This window comes from Ovis aries, chromosome 4 (genome assembly GCF_016772045.2).
Source record: "Ovis aries strain OAR_USU_Benz2616 breed Rambouillet chromosome 4, ARS-UI_Ramb_v3.0, whole genome shotgun sequence".
In the NCBI taxonomy this organism is placed as follows: Eukaryota; Metazoa; Chordata; class Mammalia; order Artiodactyla; family Bovidae; genus Ovis; species Ovis aries.
Window position 1 is genome coordinate 118,848,995 of NC_056057.1, and position 24,117 is coordinate 118,873,111.

The 24,117-nt window shown below is 47.5% G+C and overlaps 1 protein-coding gene across 3 annotated transcripts in view; it reads right to left on the reverse strand.

Annotated features, from left to right (window-relative positions):
- Positions 1–226: 226 nt before the first annotated feature.
- The window catches only part of CNPY1 (canopy FGF signaling regulator 1), a 57,449-nt gene continuing 33,558 nt past the window's right edge, over positions 227–24,117 (reverse strand). Inside the window, exons 1-4 of one of the 3 annotated variants that reach the window (XM_027969059.3) lie at positions 8,991–9,072; positions 8,083–8,286; positions 6,231–6,327; positions 227–2,270 (exon numbers count right to left, since the gene is read on the reverse strand). In XM_027969059.3, the coding sequence (XP_027824860.1) occupies positions 2,233–2,270; positions 6,231–6,327; positions 8,083–8,226 (279 nt within the window). In that variant the 5' untranslated portion in view covers positions 8,227–8,286; positions 8,991–9,072 and the 3' untranslated portion in view covers positions 227–2,232. Of the gene's footprint in view, positions 2,271–6,230; positions 6,328–8,082; positions 8,287–8,630; positions 8,753–8,990; positions 9,073–24,117 lie in introns of those variants that run through there. The other 2 variants (XM_042249066.2, XM_042249062.2) reach the window with 2 other exon arrangements.

Below are 24,117 nucleotides of genomic sequence, written 5' to 3' on the forward strand. Positions count from 1 at the left end.
TTATACCCTGGGTGTTGTCTTCTTTTTCCTTTTTTCTGGCTTTTTGCTTTTGTTTTGTTTTTTGGTCAATAAAAGTCATTAAAAGGCAGGAGCATGGTTGGAGGAACGATGGAGCCAGGGGCTCTTCTCTCATTATTTTTCATTAGCAAAAGCAGCGCAGCCTCACCATGACCCAGAGGGAAACCTAGGAGTCGTCGCAGCCGTAAGAAGTGCAGTGACTCATATCCAGGATTCAAATGTAGTTTTAATCAGCAATCACAAACGTTTACATGAGTTTAGCAAGTTTGATCTCGAAAGAAAAATAGCTACGTCATGAGATACTGAAAATCTTGTAAGAGACAAGATTATTTTTACTAGGAAGTAAGAAAAAACTGAACAGCCATATTGAGCAAAACCTTGAGATATTCACTGGGAGAGGCGAGGCGCGTGCTTCTCATCACAGCAGAAGCATCAGCATCCACGAGAAACACCATCAGTGGCGTGAAGGCAGACCGCCCCACGGTCGCTCAGGGTGGAACCCAAAGCCCACACTCTCTTAAATTCTACAATGGCATGGGCACTGTCCATGTAAGGGTTTGTCAGCAACACCCCCCCCACACACACACACACACGTGTTACGGTTCCAACTGGGACTCCGTGCCAGCATCTCTGCCGTGTTCCCGTGAAGAAACAGTTTAGTGTTTACCAAGGAAGCTGAAGCTAGGAAAACGTTTATGGCCTATTATCTGATAATCGAACAAAACCTGAATAGGTGAGTTTACAAAGTTTTAGGCACCACGCTTTAAGTCAGTTTTCCTACCGTCCTGAAAAATGACTCGAATGATTCTTAGATGCCATTTCCATTGCTTTGTCAGCTGCAGGCAGCGCAGATGCACCGGGCTCTAACATTTGGCTCCACACACTTCTCAATCAGCTAGGAAACCAGAAACTTTCTCAGTGAATGAACGACACTGACATAGAAGCCTGACTTTTAACACAAGTTGAGGTGGGAAAGGGAGAAAGGAAACCTCTTTCTCTTCGTGTTGGCAAATTTTTCTAAACTTACAAACTGTTTTCTCCCGAAGTGTCAGCTGAACAGTTTAAGTAATGTGCTTTCTAGGTAACCACGTAACACATGGCAAATAGTTTCTGCTTTTGGAGGCGGAACATCAACCCACTTTATAAATTTCTCAGGGATAACAATGAGAATTTCTTCTTTCAAACGTGTGTGTGAAGCATGCCCCGACATTTTAAACAATTAAAGTTTTATTCCACTAAATGTAAATTTAACAGAGACAGTGAAATCTCCAACAAATTAGATTCCCCAAGACAATGAAATCTCTAAGAGTGAGATTACTACACTCCATTAAGGTGGTCAAAAGGCAATTTTCTGTAAGTTTCCACCTCTCCTTCCATCTCCACACCTACAAAAACATCCACAGACAGAACAATAGTTGGTTAGTAGTAAAATCTACATGCTAAATGCTAGGCGAAAACCTTTAAAAAACAAAGCATGACAGGAGAGTTTGCAGCAAAGCAAACGTGCCCATTGGTGTCAGCCTTTAAGAAGACATGATGATAAATACACGAATAATAATCCAACTTTCTAAACCAGTTCAGTTCAGAACGCGTGCATTAGAAAGGCCAATATAACTGTTCACTATTAAAGTGTTCACTGCTTTCTATTCATTGGGTTAAATTTTAGGAATTAGAAAGTATTTAAACTTAAGGTTTCTAGCAATTTAAATTTCATTCCTGACATAAAGTGAATTCATTTCTTTCAGTGATAGCCATACAGCCCAGAAAAATTAGCCTGGAATTTTGCAATGCATTTTCTTAATTTTGTGACTAATCAAGTACTTATGAAATCAAACCAAGTCCTATCAAACAGGACACTATATTCTATATGTGCGTGGACTATGCAGCGCATGTTACTAAACCCTTATTTCATTTGTGACGTGTCTTCACATTTGTCCTCTCACTAAACTAGATGCTTTCCTGCCAAGACTGTTTGTAAATACCAAAATCCACAAAAGTAGTTGTTTCATGTACTCCTCAACTGCACCTGGAGAAAGAAGTGGGATTTGTCATGATGCCAAAGAAGAGATATTCAGTAAAATATCAAAGATGAGCGCCTGCAGTATGAAAAAGAGACACAGCGCTTCTTCTCGTGAAGAAACGTGAAGACAGAAACGCAGACGTTGGCCTTGGGGACCGCGCCGTGACTCCTCTCTGCTAGCGGCACCATCATTCCTAGAGTTCAGTATGCTTAGTGGACGTTTCACACAGACCTGGGGGGAAGAAATTAGATGGCATCACTCTCACATTTAACATCAGCCCATAGGTCACTTACTTTCTGCAAAGCACATTCTTGTGGAAGCACATTGAAAAAAAAAAAAAAAACCTTCTGACATTTTCAAATACACACAAGTAGAGAGAATGCAGCTTATTCCGCTGCAGGCTGGTCACCCACTGCTATCCCAGGGGCACTGCCAGCCTTCCTTCCTGGAGCACCGTGAAACAAAGCCCACGGGTTGTGTCCTCCTGCCCGTGGCCATGGGAGTGTTTAAGGAAAACTCGAGACAGGGCATCAGTGTGCTGGGCACTTAATCCGAGGTGCAGAGAGGCTGGGATCCATAGTACATTTCCCACTGGAAGCAAAGAATGCCAGCTCTCTAGACTGGGTGATGGATTATTCTAGCTACATAATTTATTTAAACTAGGAAATAGGCTAGCCTTTGTGTTATTTTGTATCATGTATTAGCCTTGAAAGTAATTATTTTTAATATTAGAATTTACCACCCTCTTTAATGCTTGAAAATCTATACAGAAAGGTCAAAATGCTTTTACTTTAAATGCAGGCTCACCATTTCAGAATACTTGAGACCTTACTCCTTAGGTGGCCATTCAAACTGCTCATGTCACAAAATTGGTCTCATGTTTTTTTTAATGTTAAGATTTGATACCAAAGCAGAAGTGATATGTATATAAAACATATTTATGTATTTATATTTATAAACTCACTCTTCCTAATGAATACCTCCACAAACCAAAGAACCCATTCATCCATAATCTAGAGTGACATGTTTAACCTTGAGTGAAATATAGCCATCTTTTTAATCATGACCTTGTATCTTATTAAGATTTTAAAATACCATTTTTACTCCAAGACATTAAAATGACAATCTAGAGAAGCCTGGGTCAAGTGCTACAAAACATCCAACTGGGAAAATCTACTGAACTCTTATTTTCTGCCTAGGAAAAACGGAGATTCGTAAGAAATAGCCTATTACCACTATTGCTGTCTCAGGCCCCTGAAACAGAGCGGACTTGGTAACTTTTCTTCTCTCCACTGAATAAACTACAGTGGCGTCTGCAGGTCCGCCTGCAAACCCACAGCACTCCACTGAGATGCTTCTCACTCATCGAAAAGATAACACGTTTATGAAAATCTCAGGGAAGTATTATTTTTAAAGCCAAACACGGTCATCTTAATTTAACATGTTTTCTCCATTATTCCCCATTTATCTGTGTATAGGGTTGGGCCTTATATTTTAAACAATCATACATGTGTTAATTAACTAGATGGAGGACACATCAAATCACCATGATGTACACTTAAATACCTTACAGAAATTTCCCACGTCATTTATACCTCTAAAGCTGAAATGCTGACGTCTGTGAATGTGCACTGATCTGCTCCCGTGCTAACTATTACAAATACACTGAAAAGGTCTACCTTAACTAGAAAAAAAGCAAAAATCTCTCTCACACACACAAATATATAAGGTGTATATAAAGTATATTAACCTTCCAACCAAACTTCTAGTTCTAAAAATGTCTATCTTTGAAAACATTATTAATCTCCCTAAAAGCAATGTAGATATTTTACGAGCCCTCAGGACAGTGTTTGTTCATAGTATATAGGAAAAGTATTGGTTAATGTAGTTTCATAACCTCCGTTACACACTCACACACACACACACACACACACACACACACACACACACACGGTCATCTCTTTAAAGCATCATTTAAACGTGCAGAGGGATCGCAGCAAAGCTGTGGTAGAACAGGATAAAACAAAGCCCCATCTTTTCAGAGCAGAGGCTGACCCTCATGCTGCCATAGGAAACTTGCTGTGCTTGTATTTCAGAGCACATGAAAAAAGCATCTGGAGTTTCTATATGATAGGAGAGCCTCACCTTTTACACAGCTTTCTAAAACCATCCCGATATGTTAAAACATACTATTTCTTTGTTGGCTGCAATCATGCATTAGGATTATTCTCATTACTTTGTCACTTAAGCTTTTTCCTGAGGATAATTTTTAAGTTTGGAAACCCCTTGACCTTGTTATGTGGTTTACTTACTTCAATGATGGCGCGGTGGGGGAGGGGGCAGTTAGGAGGGGCGGGGACTCTTGCCTCTTTTTAGAATTAATGGGTTCCTAGTTTTTATTTATAAATTGTTTAGAGTACCCATAAGTATGTTTCACAGAGGAACAGCCTGAAAAAGCTCACTCCACTTCACTAGGTAGCAGCCATGTGGCGGAGAAGCCTCTGGAGTGGTTGGTTACCTTGCTTTCTCAATAGGTCTGGTGCACTGATACTCACGTTTACAATGTAAACACTTAATCAGTCTTTTAAGAATCGATGCTATTAAGAATGACTTGATCATGTTTTATTTTACACTAGTAATACCGCACATATCTTAAGTTTACACTTTACACTGTATTTTCTTTAGGATACTGTTAATTTTTATGTCCAATTATAAATATACGGAAGGAATGAAGAGATAGTTAATATAATGGAAATTAAGCCGAACTGCTGCACTTGGAAACAGTGTTTCCTCAGAATCTTATTACTTGAAGCAACTCCTGCCATATAAAGAGTTGGTGAAACTTTCTAGAGACTTCCATAATATCTGAGCAGGTATTCATATAGCAAAGACGATTATGACCAGCCCAAACCCTTGGAGGAAAAACAGGAAAACAAACGTTCCCGATCCCATTCATTACACTTTTGTTTAGATCCTAACAGACACAGTCATCTCTGAATTGCTTGAAAACCCTCAAAAATACCTTCTCTGGGAAATTGTGAAGATGTGAAGTTCGCTCCCATTATGTGACATTCACTACTTACAACAGCACATATCCAGAATCAATGGAAAAAGCTCTAGAATTCCTGCCTGTATTCTGACTATATCACTTCACTTTGCCCTGCAAACTCCCAGCCAAACTGGATTTTAAACACAGAACAACCCCATCAGCTACTCAGTAAGAAAACTTGGTCATGTTAATAGAAATCTATTACTTTCCTGTTCAATAACTTCGATGACAAACATATATCTTCAAACTGCAGTAACTATTATTTTAAGGACTTTGGCACTAAATTTGATTCTATGGATGCAGGTATATTATATTTATTTATTTTTTAAATTATATTTAATTATAAACAATTGCTGACTGCTAAACATCTGAAGCGTCCATAATTGCATAAAAGTATTTCCCCAGCTTTCAATCATCATTTCCATATATGACACTCATTTCTTCAAAGATATCTGAAAACAATGTGCAACCTGTCCTACATCCCTTAAAGTATCAAAATGACACAGGCTAAAAGGCGTGTGTTTAAGCGGGGGTAGCGGGGGGGTCGGGGTGATCCTGTGCTTCAGCTCTGTATACAGGAAATAACGTTTTGGTAGTGTTTTCTAGCTTCTGGTTGTATGTATGTATGTGTTCATACATACGAATCAAATATTATTTTCCACACCAGAAAAAGAATGTTTTAAGAAGTAGATATTTGGGGAAAGGAACTTGAAAAAAAAAAATTCCAGCACCAAATAAACCAACAGGAAAACATTAGAAATTTCTTACTAAAGAGACCCCCCCTCTCTCTTGGGGCAGGTGAGCAGGCAAGTCATAAAGAAATCCTTCCCTGGTCCAGGGTGGAGAACTCAGCTCTAAAAGTTTAAAAGGAGAAGTGCTTTGGATGCCGGCAGGGCTGACCAAGCCTCTGCTCCTTCCCGGCTGGAAGTCAAGCATGTTTGAATTCACTTAAAAACGTCGAGGAGCAGAAGTCCAAGCAACAAGGCCTCGCAGCCTTGCTTCCGCTCACACGGAGTCCTCTCTGATTCATCGGAGGCTGGTGGCAGGGAGACAGAGGCTCGGTTTGAAAAAAATAAAAACAAGCTGCTGAGCGGGAGAGGGGTGGGCCTGGGAGAGGGCGCATGCCGCATCAGACACAGTACCTGACTTTCCACCGCACAGTGCGTCAGCGAGCTGGTGTGCCTCCTGGGTGATAAGCGAAAATATTTCATCTTCGAACTCTTCTATTATAGTTTCACACTGCAGAAACAGAACACCACCAGACGTGGATAGATGTGCGCTCACAGGACACCTTGCTAGGAAGGACCTGTCACAGTTTTATTAGCTAAAAACATCATGTTACCAAGGTGGTCCATTTTCATCAGCCCTTTTGGTTTAAGACATCATTGCACTGGATGAACCCTCTCCCTAGAATGCTAATTGCATCATTTTCCCCAAGACTCAGCTGACTGATTAGTCGTGTTGAAAGACGAGGGTAAGGCAGGAAAATGGTTCTTCGTATTTGTTTCTCTTCCTCAAACTGGAATGGAATGCAAGGAACAGGAGGGGGGGCGCTCCCACTTATGGAGCTGAAAAGTGTTCGCTTTTTTGGTGGGTTTTTGTTTTTTTGGAAACTTTAAAGAACATGGCTCCTTAAAATGGTTAAACCAGTTTCCTTTATATTTAACATAACAATCCATTTTGTGGTTCTAAAGCAGGATCTGAAATGTGAAAACAATTAAGCTTTCTCAGCAATGAACACACAAACGCATCTTTCATTGCCCTCTGGATAACAGCTTGCCAGTCACTCGGGAAACTTTCTTTTCTAACAGTTACAGATCCATCTATAATTTCACTTTGCTCCCCCCACCCTCTGCCCCCAAATCTGACATTTCTGAAAAGAGGGTGCTCAAATGTACCCATGCCTCTGAAACCCTTGAATTCTGACTGGAGTATGTGTCTGCCTTGGGGAAACACAAGCTTACACTCTTAGGAACTGTAATGCTAAATGGTGTTCACTGGAGACTTGGAACTCATTTTCCGAGTTCATTAAGTGAGACTCAAAAAAATTTAAAATGGCATTTAAAAATATTTAACTTCCGCTATCACGTGTTTATGGAAGACCTATGAAATATATAAGCACTTTCCTCTCTGCAGTCCCCATGCTCTAGCATCTCCAGCCCTGGAATTACTGCCTTGATTTTTTAATTAAAACGAAATCTTCCAAAGTCAGCTGCCGCCCTTCTATCAGGGGGTAGGCATGTCTGACATTTTGGCCACCGCGTGAACCACAGACATTTCTTAAATAGGCTTTCCCATCACTGGATCTGACTCAACAGCGAAAGTAAAATGAAATCTCTTGCCATATATCTGGTAGGCACATTCTGAGCCAGAGGCCACCGTTCAAGTAGAATAAACATCATGAAGGGAGGAAATGTGCCACAAGGCCGACGGTCATACCTAAGCCTTTGTCTAACCGAGTCTGTGCTAAAATAGTTGAATTAACTCCGGAGGAGAATTCTCCCTCTTCTGTGAAGCCTGAGAAAAAAGTGAGGTGCATCATTCTCCCTCCATCGCGTGGCTATCCATATTTGAAAACAGCACTCATTTTAATTTAGGTTTTAATCTCAGAACCACAGCCCCTGTGCCTGGCACAGGAGCCTGTACAAGAGCTGCCCGCCCATGGGACCGAGTGAGTCCCCTTCCCCACCGTCCGGGAGCAAAGCAGCCTGCAAACGGTGCCTCCAAGTCACTGGGACTTGTAACGCACCTCCTGGAAAATATCATTTAAGTGTCTCCACGGAGATGAAAATACCACGGCCCCCCAGTGATGCGAAAGGCAAGTCACTGAGCGCCTGGTTAACACGGAGAAGCAACAGAACAACAAGGCTAACAGGCAACATTTTAACCGGCCTGTCTCAAAACTCAACAAAATCCCAAACAGCAAGAAATTTCTTTAAAGTACCAAAAACAAGTTCACGGAGCATAGAATTCCTCTGCGGAAAAAGAGCTTACCGCGAATTTCAACGGTCTGTAAGCATCTGAATAAAAATAGAATTTTTTAAATTCTTGGTATACTTTGTCTCCTTTCCTCGGAGCAAATCTCTTGAAAGTCTTCTCCTTGGTCACGGGGTCTTCTTCGAGTCTGTAGTCATTCATCCGCTCACACACTTTGTCCAGGAGGTCTGCGAGGAATGCCTCCGACTGGGCTAAGGGAATCTATGAAGAAAGAAACAAAACCAAAAAAGGCAGGACACTTGACTTAATGTTAGTGTTACTTAAGAGCCATTCCCTTGAACGCACGTGGCAGCACCCCCCACCCCCACCACCACCTCACGCGCGCAGTCTTCCTGTCCGGTTACTGCCCAGTTACATTATTTACAGCCTTTAAGAGGTTAGCTTCAATTCCGGTTTTTAACAGGTGCCTATGTTTGAAAGTGATCACAAGAGAAACTTCTAATCAAACTAGCAACTATCCTTCCACAGGAGATAATTTCTGAAAATCACGGAGCATGCAGAAGAAGGCTCTGAGCCACAGAGAAGGGCTGTTATTATCTATTTACTTGCGAGAAACCGATAGACAGGAGCCGGAGCGCGGGGCCTCTCTGCGGCCGCGCACCTCTCGAGCTGGGCCCAGGCCCGGGCTCGCGCTGCGCAGCGGCCTGGCCTCTCGGCGGCCGCCGGGGTCCTGGGCAGGGCCGGGAGCCGCGTGGCCGGGAAAAGCCGGGCGGACAGCCTGTCCCCGCTCGCGGGGCGCGGGCGCGTCGTCTTTGCAGCAGCCGGTGCGGGGGTCCGCGCGCCCCTCTCCCTCCGGAATCCGGCGAGGATTCAGGGGACCCTGTGGCCACCACGTCCGCCCCGCGCGGGGGTCAAAGAGTACCCCGCGCCCTTGGTAACAGGGACAAAAAAAAAAAAAAACCCACCCTACTCGGGGGCCGTCTAGACAGGTCAAGGTGCAGGAGGCCGCGTCCCCGCGGCTCCTTCCGGAAGGGGGCGGGGACCCGCCAAGGGCGCCGCGGGCGCGCCGCGGCCCCGGCCTCCGCGGGCCTTTCTGCCTCTCCACCCTCTGCTGATCAAAGTAGGAAGTTTGCCTGACAACCGGGGTGAAAGGGGCCGGACCACAAATGAACTCGATTTCGGCGCTGTGCATATACCGCGCCTCCATTGTCCCCCTTTCAGACGCAGTGTGAACCCTTCCGGTGCCGGCGACCGCGCGGCGCTCACGGGCGCGCTCCGGGCGCACAAAGGCCCCGCGCCCCGCCCGCCGCCCGCGCCCCGCGCCCCTGAGCGCAAACCTGCTTGCAGCCCCGACCGCGCCGGCGGCCCTGCGCTCACCCCCAGTCCCAGCAAGGAGCCAACTATGCGCGGGGACGGGGCACCGCGGGAGCTTTCCACCGCCCCCAGCACGGGCGTGGGGGTGAAATTTCCCACCTTCTCCCGGCGAACCTGGAGACCGACTCCGAGCTGCTTTCAAGGCCCCTGCGGTCAGCTTGGCAATTAGGTCGTTTGTTAAGCTGGAGTCTACTGCAACATCCTTGATTCGCTAAAATATAGTTTTTTTAAAGGAGTGATTTTATTTTCATGTCTACGATCAGAAGACCCTTGAAAAAGTAGCTGAAAGTGCACTATAAAAACGCAATAAATACAAAGTAATCACACTTTTAATTGTGCCATGTAAGCCTCGTAAGTTGTAAACACAACCAAAAACATAGGTTAACCAACAAAATCTGTTTTATGGACTTACGGAGACGAAAGATTATACGTGTTGGGACTTAAAAGCTAGGAAAGAGAAGTCAGTTCTTAAATTACAATTAGTCAAGCAGATCGTGAACAGAATGAGTATGGTCTTCATTCTGCCAGGAGAGTGCTGCTGTGTCTTTCCTGGTCTGGTCCATATGAAGAGGCTCCTAGCACTTTCTGGATGTCAGCAAAGCGGCACTTTAACCTCCAAGTGAAGAGCTGGCGCTTTCGTTTAGAAATCTGTCATCAGGAATGCCTTCTCTCTGCCCCTCCCTAGCCCTCTCCCCAGTCCCCAGTCTCAGCGTAAGCATTGGGGAGACGCTGTCACTGAAAAGAGAGGCTCTGCGCGCTGGAGGGTGCTCTTGGAACCCTGGACGAATTCACCACACTGGTTCCCGTGGCGCCGAGACCACTTTCGAAATCCTTTTTTAAAACAGGTCTGACTTTCTGAGCGGCGTACGAAAACCCTGAGTATATAAGATCTGAACAAATCAGAACGTTAAAAACGTGAGACCTTCCACAACTTACTTTTGAGAGCCATTTTATTTATTTCCCGGTTGGCGCTTTTTAAAAACAAAACAAAAAACCATAGCCACGTGATAACTTTCTACGAAACAGGATTGTTTTTCTTGTTTTGAAATTGGGATTTCGTATGTCCCAATAGAGTAGTGTTGCACCAGTTTTAACACAAATATGTGGTGTCCAGGGATCAACACGTGAGTTTTGTGGATTTCATACACCTTTGAAGGCTAGCTGGCTTTTTGACGTAATTAGCTGGCTCTTTCTAGTAAACGTTCTTTAATAGAAAGAGTAGGACATGTTGCTGGCAGAGAGCTCAGAAAATGCCCTTTTACAATCTTCACTGAGAGCAAGAAAAAACACACAGCAGGAGACGAGTAGAGTTCGTTCCACAGGAATACTTTTTTTTTAAATTGACCTAAAATCCCAATCAACGCATCTGATTTTGTGAGAAAATTTTAAAGAAAAAGATGCTTATGCATGTCAACTCTTTATACATTTATTAAAATGCACACAATTAGGGTTTAACATGATTCCACTTTTAAAATGCACACAATTAGGGTTTAAAATGATTCCACTTAGCTGAACTACTTTCACTAAATTTAAAGACTGTTTGGGGAATAATTGAGGCTTTTTCTCCCCTCAAAATGTTTTGATTTTAAGAGTGCAATAAGTATTGAGACAAGTGGAATAAAACTGAGGCTTTCTTTCTATACTATGAAGATTTTGAATAGTACTTGTCAATAAAGCAACTCCTATTGTAGTCTTAGGGGAGCGTTGCCTCCGTCCTGGAAGGAGGGTCTCAGAGATACTAACCTCATTAAAATATGAATGAAAAAGGCCGCCATCATTGTATCGGGAGAAAACTGATTCACCGGCCATTACTTTTACACATGGACTCATTTGGTGTAAGTTATAAATACAAAAACAATCCGTTAGGATTTCATTGCTGTCTCAGTGCACTCTCAGAGTAAAATCCTAACTTTTCTCTTTCTGAAACCTAGCTATGACTCTTTTTTTTTTTTTTACCTTTAGGCCCCTTCTGACCATGTGCTTGTTCTGTGAGCAATGACATGGGGGTGGGAGGAGGTACTCATATTCCAACTTGAAAACAGAAAAAGGTAGCTGAAAGTTTGGGGTTCAGTTTCTCTAGAAAGCTGGAGTTAGGGAATTATTCGAGACCACTATGACAACACTTTAATAACAGTCAATTACAGGGTGCTTTCCGTGTTTGCTCATTACTATGTCTCTGTTAATCTTGTAGCAAATTTCTTGCTTGATAGCTATCACAATCAGGCAGCGATACAATTACGTTACGGTGTATAGTCGGACGTGAAAACTGTCTTTGTGGTATGCTGTCTCCTTCATAACAGTCTGACAATCTCAAATAAATCTTACTTATCTGGATGCTTATTTTGGAATGCCCCTGAGATAGGAAACCAGCACTTAGCCTGCTTAGTTTCACATTGTTGCAAAGGTTTTCTTTCTAGAGGTGTCGTTAATATAAAAAATTTAATTGCATTATAGCAAATATTACATCTACTTTAATCACTAACTTTTCATCCATAAAAATACTGAAATCACTTCTGATATTAGTTAAAAGTCAATATTTAGAAGTGAAAATTCAAACCTCCTTTGCTTTAGGCTACAACAGGGAGAGCATGAATTCAGAAACTCTTGTAAGTTGATGAGATATATAATTAGCTTTTATGTTAATTGACTGCTATGAGTTTGTTGTGTGACACTTCTTCATATAATATGCAAATAGCATTGACTGTTTAGTTTTATTGGACAATATAATTAGAAATCTAAAGAAGCTCATTTCGATGAAGAATAATAAAGGTTGATAAATTTTCCAGTGTTCTGTATATCAGAAAAAAATGAATCCCATCTGGACTTAATCAATAAGAGAGATTTTAAGCAGCCTTTGTTCAGAGAGCCAAAGCCAGCCAACATATAACAGAATTAATATTAGCTTTTTCAGCTACATAAATTTGATGTTAAAACAGGTGAATTTGTGCAATCAATAAAACCTTGGGGGCAAAAATACAAAGACTGCAGCACAACTTACCACAAATGATACAATAAATTTATGAAAACAACATCAAAATTTTGCCTCCTTTAATCTGAATACTGAGAAAAAGTCATTATTTGAAATAAATATTTTGCAAGTGTTTCCTATTTTTATTCCTGGACATATTATGTCAACATAAAGTATATGCTCAGATTGTGAGAAAAATAGAAATAATAAAAAGAATAATGTGATTTTGGGGAAAATTTTTCCTAGAATTCAAAACTATTAAAATTTCAATCACATTTTAAAAAAAAGTCTGGAGCCTGTTTTCAGCTAAACAACGTAGAAACCTTGAAAGTATAGAAAAATTGCATACTGGATCACTGTTAATGAACTCCAAATGGGAGTCACTGAGCTCAATTTGACTTCCTAAAGTTAAAAAATATATACTTTCTTTTCATTATTAAATAGAAATTGGCACTGCCATTTGATTTCTCATCTTAAAAAGTATTCTATTTATTAGTCTTGTAAGAAAGTTTACTTTTCAAACATTTTTAGGTGAACTGAAATACAACTATCCATGTGAAAAAGGTTACAATTTTTCAATCTTTGTTAAAAATCACTCTAAGAGAGGATTTACGGCGACCTTTTCACGCTCCTTCTGAGCTTTGACCTCTGCTGGCTTACCCCGGAAGGATTTTGCAGATTAGAAAAAAAGTAATAGAAGACAGTGACAGTGCTCGAAAGGGCAAAGGCAGGAAGAGCTGCCGCGGTGACAGGGGCGATGGGAACGTGTCCATTCAGCCAACAGTATTTATTCAGCTCCGTCTCCGCACCAGACAAACTTACCTCTCTAATTCAGCCTTTTTAAAGGGGACTTTCTTGTGATTCTGAATAAAAATTCAAAGAAATACTTGAAAAAGACTGCCTGGAAGAGAGCCAGTAAACCCCAGTGGATGATAATATGACTGCTTGTCTATCAATTTAGCTAAAGATCACATAAATAGATATCGGTGTCCTTATGTTACAATTTTCTCCCCCCACCTCCGAAAGCTGCGTCACCATCTTGCTTCTGAAAACACAATAGGTATCCATTTCTAACCATTTCTGCAAACTGCTTTTCTGGAATAGAAGTGAAAAGTCACCTCCGGGAACTCTGTTGTGGCATTTCCCAGTTGCGTCATGCCTGTGAGATCTCCTTTGGAAGTCTCAGCTCTCAGAGGAAAAGGACGAAGACTGGGATCAGTTCAGAACCTCGAGTTTCATCTCCCTCACTGCGGAAACACGCGCACACAGACGTTCCCGCTGGCCGCAGAGGAAACCCTTTCTTTAAAAATAGTTTTAAATAGAAAAAGTAACACATTCACTTGCTTTTTTTTAATCAGAAAAGAACAAAAGCATAGAGTAAAAAGTAAGAAGGGTGCCTCCCCTAGACCCTAAAGCCCAGGCCTCCATCCTCCAGAGACACTCTTGGTGCACTCACAGCATGTGAGTGAATGTGTGTGCGTGTGTGCACGTATGTGCGTGCAGGTCTGTATGTCCGTGTGTCTGTGTGTGTCCTCGGGTGCCTGTGTGTCTATGCATGTCTATGTGTGCGTGTGCCCATGTGCATGTGCGTCTGTTCTCACGTGTGCCTGTGTGTCCCTGTGTGTCTGTGTGTGCTTGTGTGTGTGTGCCTGTGGGTCTCTATGTGTCTGTGTGTCCCTGTGTATGCATGTGTGCCTGTGTGTGTCTGTGTGTGTCCATGGGTGTCTGTGTGTGCTTGTGTGCATGTGTCTGTGTCCATGGGTGTATCTGTGTGTGCTTGTGTGTGTCTGTGTGTGTTTGTGTGTGTGTGCCTGTGGGTCTGTGCCTGTGTGTGTCCATGGGTGTCTGTGTGTGCATGTGTGCCTGTGTGTATGTGTCTGTGTGTGTCCACGTGTGTCTGTGTGTGCTTGTGTGTGTGTGCCTGTGGATCTTATGTGCATGCGTCTGTGTGTCCGGGTGTATCTGTGTGTGTCTGTGTGTGTCCATGTGTGTCTGTGTGTGCTTGTGCGTGTGTGCCTGTGGATCTGTGTCTGTGTGTCCATGGGTGTCTGTGTGTGCATGTGTGCCTGTGTGTGTCTCTGTGTCCACGTGTGTCTGTGTGTGCTTGTGTGTGTGTGCCTGTGGATCTTATGTGCATGCGTCTGTGTGTCCAGGTGTATCTGTGTGTGCATGAGTGTCTCTGTGTGTGTGTCCATGTGCATGTGTGTATATGTGAGTGTCCATGTGTGCACTTCTGAGCGTCCTCCTCTTTGTACAAGATCCAAGCCTAGCACAGCCCCTGTCTTTCTCACCTGGGGATAAAAGGGCTCGGGCACATCCAGAAGGCTGAGGACGGTCTCCCCTTGGACCTTGGATGAAGGACACTCACTGCGGAGGTGGCTAAACTTAAATCCATGCAGATTCAAGATGCCCCTTGTCCTGAGGACTGGTTCAAAGGGAGCTCCTGGCCAGTGTGAGCTACGGCAGAATCCCTCTGGATTGTTTGTTAAACATCAGTTTGGGGACACTCTTACCTTATTCTATCCTGAAACAATAGTTTTGAGGGGGTGAGGTGAGTGTTTTGCCCCCTTTCCTGGTTGAGTAGCCCTGGTCTGGAGGCTTCCTTCCACGGCCCTGACGCTGCCAGGCCATCACGCTGAGGACTCAGCCATGCAGACACTGGGGCAGGAAGGCCTTAGAGACTCCCTCCCAGGTGGGGAGACTGAGGCTCCGACAGGGGTGACTTGCCAGGGCCCCACAGGGCAGAGCCGTTTCAGTTGGCACACCGTTCTGCCTCCCATGAAGCAGCCAGCAGGGCCATCCCCCGGCTCCCCCAGACCTCAGGTGGTGGGGCCGGTAAAGAGGTGATTAAGGTAAAACCCTGATGCTGGGAAGGACTGCGGACAGGAGGAGAGGGAGGCAGCAGAGGATGAGCTGCTGGGATGGCATCACTGACGCGATAGACGTAAATGAGTTCGAGCAAACTCTAGGAGATGGAGGAGAGGGAAGCCTGGCGTGCTGCAGTCCGTGGGGTCTCAAAGAGTCGGATATGACTGAGTGACTGAACAACACAGGTAAGCTAAGGTCGCCAGTCCCGAGGGCCCTGATCTGATCTGACCAGCATCCTTACGAGCCGGGTTCAAGACACAGACACGCACAGAGGGACAGCTTGTGAGGCACGGCAGGGTGGAAGCCGGGGGAGATGGCATCAGCCAGACAGGAGAGAGGCCTCGGGAGGAACCAGCCCAGCCCACACCTGGGTTGGGATTCCCAGCCCCGGACTGCAGACAATACTTTTCTGCTGTTTAAGCTGCTTAGTCCCTGGGACTTCAGCTGCCGAGCTCCTAACACAGTCCCAGACCGTATTTAGCCCTAGCCTGAAGTCTTGCAAGTGCAGCCCACGCCCAAGAGGTGGCCGGGGCTGCTCGAGGGCCTACCGTCACGAGGGGACCCAGAACGACATGAGACGCGGGCCGGCGCCCCGACGCACGTGTGCTGTGATCCCGTCTGAGCCAGGGCGACCCTGCTCGGGCCCCCTCAAATACCTCCACCCTGGTTGGCACTGCCTACAGCCTACGGAGGGCCGGACCACACGCTGGCCCCCTCGCTTGCCAGAGGCCTGGCCTATAAACCTGGGAGGAAAGCCCCAGCTGCTCTTGCGTGTCTGACCAGGGCAAGTAACTGGTAGGAAGACCCTTCAAGAGTTCGGCATGACACACAGATGTAAAAGGACATGATGTCTTTCCTTCTGATGGACGCCGACTGTTTTAGCGTGTAGATTACCTTACAAGTGAAGCGGACTGAAGGAACCCAGACCGACCTCTGCAGCCTCCTAACTGGTGGGCTAGTAGACAGTCCTGGGACTCCGATCTCTGCAGCCTCCTAACTGGTGGGCTAGTAGACAGTCCTGGGACTCCGACCTCTGCAGCCTCCTAACTGGTGGGCTAGTAGACAGTCCTGGGACTCCGACCTCTGCAGCCTCCTAACTGGTGGGCTAGTAGACAGTCCTGGGACTCCGACCTCTGCAGCCTCCTAACTGGTGGGCTAGTAGACAGTCCTGGGACTCCGACATCTGCAGCCTCCTAACTGGTGGGCTAGTAGACAGTCCTGGGACTCCGACCTCTGCAGCCTCCTAACTGGTGGGCTAGTAGACAGTCCTGGGACTCCGACCTCTGCAGCCTCCTAACTGGTGGGCTAGTAGACAGTCCTGGGACTCCGACCTCTGCAGCCTCCTAACTGGTGGGCTAGTAGACAGTCCTGGGACTCCGACACAGCGCGTGAAAAGCCAGCCTGAGGACCTCTCACCGTTTTCACCCCTTCCCATCCTCTCAGAATCAGAGAGCTGCCAGCCACGGGCATCCAGACCCATGGCACGCAAAGCGTGGTCTGAGGCCCAGCAGTCTTGGCCTCAGGACCCTGTGCACCCCCCCCCAGACCTGCCGCCACTCTCCCTGTCCCCCAGCCCCTCAGGCGCTGTGTGCACAGAGAGGGGCCTCACAGCTTAGGATCCTGCTGACACTCCGGGCGGCAGTGGCAAGAGGGGCTGCCCGCTCGATTTCCTATTTTCTGCTTCTGTGCTCTGCCTAAGAAAGAGCAGAGACCGGAGGAAGGGCCATTTGTACAGAGAGACTGAGTCAAAGGCTTGTCCTTAGAGATGCGTGTGGGGTGACCTGCAAAGAGGCCTGGGTCCTCAGACCAGACAGTGCCTCTGGGTGGACCTCACCCCCCTCCATTACCATGATGAGCGCTGAGCTGAGTGAGACAGCAGGTCACAAGTGAGCAGACCCGGGCCCAGGGCACTGATCTTTCATCCACAAGCAGAGAAAACCGAAGGGGCCAAGGAGGCTACGGTGAGGGGCATAGCCTTCCTGGACGCCTGTCTTGAGGGGAGATTACAAGGCTGAACACTGAAAGCAAAAATGAGCTCATTCTCCGTGGCATTATTTTTCTCTCATGCGGTTCTGGCCTTCCCTCTGTTCTGCAAACCCACACCAGGAGGGAGGGTCCAGTGTAACTCTGCTGGGAGGTCCTGGTGCCAGGAGGAGCGTCCCAAGCTGGAGTCCATGTCACGGCACACCCTCCTGCCCCAGCCCGGCATCCAGGCCATGGAGTAAAACAAGCAGAACAGAACAGGGTTGTGTTTTCTCTGATGCACCAAACTCAGCTCACCCAACACTAGCAGCGTGAGAACAGCTTTAACACGACATTTGAGATCCTGCATCTCCTCCTGGCTCGGAAGTTCCTTTGTCTCAGAAACCAAAAAAAAAGAAAAAAAGCGTGGGGACTTCCCTAGCTTCCTGCCTAGCTATTTCAAATTCCAAAAGATGATGCTGTGAAAGTGCTGCACTCAATATGCCAGCAAATTTGGAAAACTCAGCAGTGGCCACAGGACTGGAAAAGATCAGTTTCATTCCAGTCCCAAAGGAAGGCAATGCCGAAGAATGCTCAGACTACCGCACAATTGCACTCATTGCACACACTAGCAAACTAATGCTCAAAATTCTCTAAGCCAGGCTTCAACAATACATGAACCAAGAACTTCCAGATGTGCAAGCTGGATTTAGAAAAGGCAGAGGAACCACAGGTCAAATTGCCAACATCCACTGGATCATGGAAAAAGCAAGAGAGTTCCAGAAAAACATCTGCTTTATTTACTATGTCAAAGCCTTTGACTGTGTGGATCACAACAAATTGTGGACAATTCTTAAAGATATGGGAATACCAGACCATATTACCTGCCTCCTGAGAAATCTGCATGCAGGTCAGGAAGCAACAGTTAGAAACAGACATGGAACAACAGACTGGTTCCAAATTGGTAAAGAAGTACATCAAGGCTGTATATTGTCGCCCTGTTTATTTAATTTATATGCAGAGTAATCTGGACTGGATGAAGCACAAGCTGGAATCAAGATTGCTGGGAGAAATATCAATAACCTCAGATATGCAGATGACACCACCCTTATGGCAGAAAGCAAAGAAGAACTGAAGAGCCTCTTAATGAAAGTAAAAGAGGAGAGTTAAAAAGCTGGTTTAAAACTCAACATTCAAAAAACGAAGATTCTGGCATCCAGTCCCATAATTTCATGGCAAATAGATGGGGAAACAATGGAAACAGTGAGAGACTTTATTTTCTTGGACTCCAAAATCACTGCAGCCATGAAATTAAAAGACACTTGCTCCTTGGAGGAAAAGCTATGACAAACCTAGACAGCACATTAAAAAGAGAGACATTACTTTGCCAACAAAGGTCTTTCTAGTCAAGGCTATAGCTTTTCCAGTAGTTGAGTATGGATGTGAGAGTTGCACCTAAAGAAAGCTGAGCACCAAAGAATTGATGCTTTTGAACTGTGGTGTTGAAGAAGACTTGAGAGTCCTTTGAACTGCAAGATCAAACCAGTCAATCATAAAAGAAATCAGTCCTAAATATTCATTGGAAGGACTGATGCTAAAGCTGGAACCCCAATCCTTTGGCCACCTGATGCAAAGAACTGACTCTTTGGAAAAGACCCTGATGCTGGGAAAGATTGAGGACAGGAGGAAAAGGGGATGACAGAGGATGAGGTGGTTGGATGGCATCACCGACTTGATGGACATGGGTTTGGGAAAACTCTGGGAGGTGGTGATGGACAGGGAGGCCTGGCGTGCTGCAGTGCATGGGGTGACAGAGTCAGCCAGGACTGAGCGACTGAACTGAGCTGGCATTCTGGTGGTTAAGACTCTAAGCTCTCAGTGCAGGGGGCACGGGTTTGGTCTCTGGTTGGGAACTAAGATCCCACATGCTGCGCAGCAATGCCAAAAACAGAGAAAAAGGGCACCTGGTTCTGAGCCAGTCGGTCCCGGGGCGGTGACCAGATGCGTTGTAGCTTCAGGTGCAATGGGGACCGATGATCAGTAAACGGCTGAACGGTGTAGGGAGCCACCACCCCCGGTCCAGGGGGAAGGGTCATCGGTGTTCCTGCCTTCCTGCTAATTCTTGGGTTCCAAGTCATAGCATCTCTTAAAGCCTCAAAAGAATGGATGCAAAACATGGGCCTGATGAGATCCCCAACCTCTCTCCACAGAAGGACAGAGAGGGGACTTCCCTGGGGGTCTAGTGGCTGGGAATCCACCTGCCGTTGCTGGGGACACAGGTTCCATCCCTGGTCTGGGAGGATCCCACCAGCCGCGGAGCAGCTGGGCCTGTGAGCCACAGCTGCTGAGTCTGTGCTCTGCCACAGAAGAAGCCACCGCAATGCGAAGGCTGCCCCCCGCAAAGAGAGACCAGTGTCCGCTTGCCACAACTAGAGCAAAGCCCCGCGGCGACCAACCACCCGGCACCGCCAGGAGAAAGGTTTTAATGTAAAAAAAGAGAGACGGTTCCTACGTCAGCTTTGTTCTTGTCCCAAAGAACATTTGGCTCGTCCAGTTTGGTTTCCTCCTTGAGGGCCGCCAGTGAACTTGAGTCTTCCCAAATCAAAGCCTTCACAAGCTAAGCGTGCAAGGAGGTGCTGTTCATTCAAGTGTGCAATGAGGTGCTGTTTCACTCAAGCAACAGGCTCAGATGCAAGGGGGGAGCTGCCCGCCATCTCAGTACCATGCCCGGCCCTGGCCAGCCCCCTCTTGTGTCCCCACTGCCCTCTTGCCCCATCACAGGCCTTTCCGGGAGCCCCCGGCTCCACGACCGTCCGATCGGCCAGGTGGTGGGCGCCCATGAGAATCCACAGCCTCCTCGAAGCCCCTTCACTTCGGACATGTAGGGAGTTGCCCACATTTAAAACGAGATGAATGATTCTACTCTGAGCATTTCTGCACATGAGGCACTTTTTCTCCTGTTGGACTATTTCTCAGGCCGTGTTCCTTAATGTAGGCTGCGGCTGCTGCGGCTGAGTCGCTTCAGTCCTGTCAGACTCTGTGCGACCGCATAGACCGCAGCCCACCAGGCTCCCCCGTCCCTGGGGTTCTCCAGGCAAGAATACTGGAGTGGGTTGCCATCGCCTTCTCCATAATGTAGGCTAACTAAGTTCTATTTGGTTTTATCTACTGATGCTTCTGGTCAGACCACGAACCCCAGTCTGCCTAACGGAGAGACACCTGTGAAAATAAACTACGAACCCAGACGGGGCAACGTTCCTCAGCGGTTTCCCTAAAGAGGAGTGGCTCCCTCCAGGCTTGAGCGCCGAGTTCCTCGGAAACCTGCTCCAGGGAGACGGTGAGAGGAGGAACAGCTGGGGTTTATCTCAGGCCTGCGGCATCGCTCAGCGCCTACGGGGCTCCACCCTGTCACAGCAGTGTCTCCACTCGGCCCCCTGCTAACGCTTCCAAAAGGAGCTGGGCCTGAGGTCATTTTGTTCCTTTTGAGCCGAGCTAACGCGAAAGCTCTTTCTTCCTGATTTCTGTGCATTTGGATAAATGTTATCTTTCTGCTCTTTAACACCCAGATCTTGGAGGAGGGTTATATTTCTAAATATATTCTACATTTGTAAACTGGGAGTAAGAAACGTTCTGCTATCGCTCCCAAAGGGAAGCTGTGGGCGGGACCTGGGCCGTAGGTGGGGCCTGATCTCTGGGTGGGGCCTGATCTGTGGGTGGGGCCTGGGCTGTGGGTGGGGCCTGGGACATGGGTGGGGCCTGGGCCGTGGGTGGGGCCTGGGCCGTGGGTGGGGCCTGGGCTGTGGGTGGGGCCGGAGTTGTGGGTGGGGCCTGGGCCGTGGGTGGAGTGAGCATTCTGGGACCTCTCCACTGGGCTCCAGGATCGCAGAAGCCACGGGCATGGCTGAACTGCACTCAGCAAGCGCGGTGCTGGGAAGCAAGACAAGTGACCCACTCTGAGGACAGGGCAAGTGCCCTACCCGTGCGGAAGCCGGAAGAACGGTGCCTGAGGAGAGGCCCACAGACCCAAGCGGTGAAATCTATCAGGCGACCGATGTTTACTGAGCACCTGTTGGGTTCCAGATACTGGGTTAGACGTGAAGAGACAGCAGTGAGCAAAATTAAGGTGGCCTCTGTCCTCCCAGAATCTGTGGTCTGGCCCCCACCTGAAATCACACAGGGCCGTGTTGGCCTCGAGGTTTGTGTCCATGAGCCAAGACCGGTTTTTACATTTACAAATGGCTGGAAAAAAAATCAAAAGAATATTTTGTGACACGTGAAAATGAAATGCAATTCGAATTTCAGTCCGCACGGTAAATCTGTCTGGTTCTTTCCAGAAGACTCTCGCCCAGCCCTCCTCTGGCGAGCTGAGCCCGGGTGCCCCATTCCCCACCCGGCCCCGCCCTCTGAGTGATGTCCAGGTGCCACAGCTCCCACCACCCCAGCGTCCTCCCTGCTCTGGCGGCCACAGTGCCTCTCTCCCGGAGGACCCGACAGCAGGTCTCCCGGACGTGTTACACACACATGTGCACACGTGCATGTACACACAGGGATACACATGCAGATACTGAGGGAGCCTCGTGGCCCCCAGGGAGCCTGGAGCATCTTCTACCCAGGCCCTGCTCTCCTCCCACCCACAGTGACGCCGCAGTCCTGGAGCTCCCTCCACACTTTGATCTAAGAACCCCCCCTCCCCCCGCAACACACACGCACTGCTGGGGTGGGTATTGTTTCGTATTGCAGGCCAGGAAACAGAGGCCTCGAGAGATGTACTCAGTGATTTCAGGGGGCCAGGCCTGCCTCTGCCCCTGATACCACACAGCTGGCCCCACAGCAGACACAGCAGATGTCTGTGGCTCCTGGGGCCTGCTGCCCGGGGCCTCTCCCAGTGAGATGCCCTTCTCTGCACCCACGAGGCTGTGCCTCTCCTGTCTCCTTCCACCAAGGCTGGGGGCCCCATCCCACCTCCCCAGACACACCGCCGAGAAGCTGGTCTCTTGCTCCAGGTCACAGAACTCGGGTGCACGCTGAAGTCAGAAGCTAGTCAGGTCCGTATGAGGCCAAAGCCTTTCTCTGAGTGCGGGGGCCAGAGGGCATGACCCCTCCCGAGCCTTCAAGGAGTGCACACTGCCCTGGGCAGACATCTGTCACCACTGGCACCAAGCGGGGGGCGGGGGGAGGGCAAAGCTACTGTTTGTAGCGAACAACCAGCATCAGGGGACTCAGCCTCACACCTCAGCCGTCTTTCCCAAGACTCAGCATGTTGCTTTCCCTCCAAAGCTTCCAAGGAGAGAACTGTTAGAAACCGAAGACGCAAAGCTGTAGTGCATTCCACCCAGCTCCCTCGCCAAGGGCTGCATGGCACCGACTGCCAGTCCTGGATCCTCTTGCACTGGGAAAACGGCGCAATCCTCTAAATGCATCCCTTTATCCCTCCCCGATTGTGGAGTCGAACAATTCCGATTCAGTGGAATAAGGAGCAATTAACGGGACGAGGGATTTATTAAGGATAAGTCATGCCAGACAGTTTTGACAGCTTGTTTTGAGTGTGACAGAATTACAAAATGCATTATGTATTTAGACTTTTGTGCAGCGTCTAATTCCAGGCTCGTGAAGTTATTCTTCGCAAATGGTCTGAACCAGCCGGGAGAACAGTCTCACGTACTGGAAATGAATGCAAAGATCAGAGTCAAAAGGTACAGGGCATTCAGCTGCAGGCCCAGACGGAGGCCAGGAAGGGGGCCTAGCTTCCTGAGGGCAGTGGGGGTCAGGGTCAGGGTTTGTTTCCCTAAAGTCTTTAGTGTGATTCCATCCACCACCCTACATGGGGCGGAACGTCCCAGCCCCAGCCCTGCTGCCTGCGGCCTTAGCAGCCTCTGAACGAGCGAACGTGAGGAGGGGCTGCAGAGGGCCCCCACCCACCCTTTGGCACCTTTGTCATCTGAGGACCCTCAGCAAAAGGGCAGGGTGGGAAGGCAAACCCACTCAGTCTGGTGGAATCAGAAAGAGCTGGGAGGCCCTGGGGTTGCCAAGTCTGAACCTGCAGGGGTCAAACTGTCTCTGGAAAGATAAGCTCACGTCCACACACCTGGCACCGTGAGTGCAGGAGCGTCTTTGCAGAGGTAAGGAGCTACGGTGAGGGCATATTCAGTTCGGGCGGGCCCTGATCCAGTGTGGCTGATGTCCTGCTAGGAATTGGAGGAGGGCACAGACACGCAGACAGGGGAAGGCCACATGCTGAGCGAGGCAGAGACCTGGGGGACACATCCCCAACCCAAGGAATACCAAGGACTGCGGTGACGAGAGGCAGGAAATCCAATTTTCCCCGAGTCCCCGAGAAAGAACCAACCACCCACACCTTGGTTTTGGACTTCTGGCCTCCTGAACTGGGAGACAGTCCATCCCTGAGGCCTAGTCTGTGGTGCTTTGCGACACAAGTCTCAGAAATGAAGAGCTACTGAGTGAGTCCGGACGCCCCAGGGCAGGAGGGGCGCTGTGGACGGAGGTGCTGCGGAAGCCACACTCCCGTCTCGTCCTGGGAGGAAGGTCGACTTCCCTCGGGGATCTGAGTGGGAAAGTGGGGCGTTCCCATCCTCTTCAGGGTCCCAGGAGGACCCAGGCCGGGGAGAGGGAGCAGCCACCAGGCCGCTAGCCAGCACCAGGGGTCGGTGCCACTCCTTTTGTTTGTATTGATCAATTGAAACGCACGCGTGGCCAGAGTTTGGTTAATTAACCTTAATTCTGTGCTAAGCTACTGTAATCTTTAATTCTCTCCCATCACTTTCCGCCCTCTGATAATTATTATTTTTATCTGTCCATGGTTACTGAATCATCTGTTTTATCTCCTCTCCCCGAGGACAGTGTGGTGTTGAATCCTTCTATACACCCAGATGCTAATGTCAGTGTTTTCTCTTGACTAATTG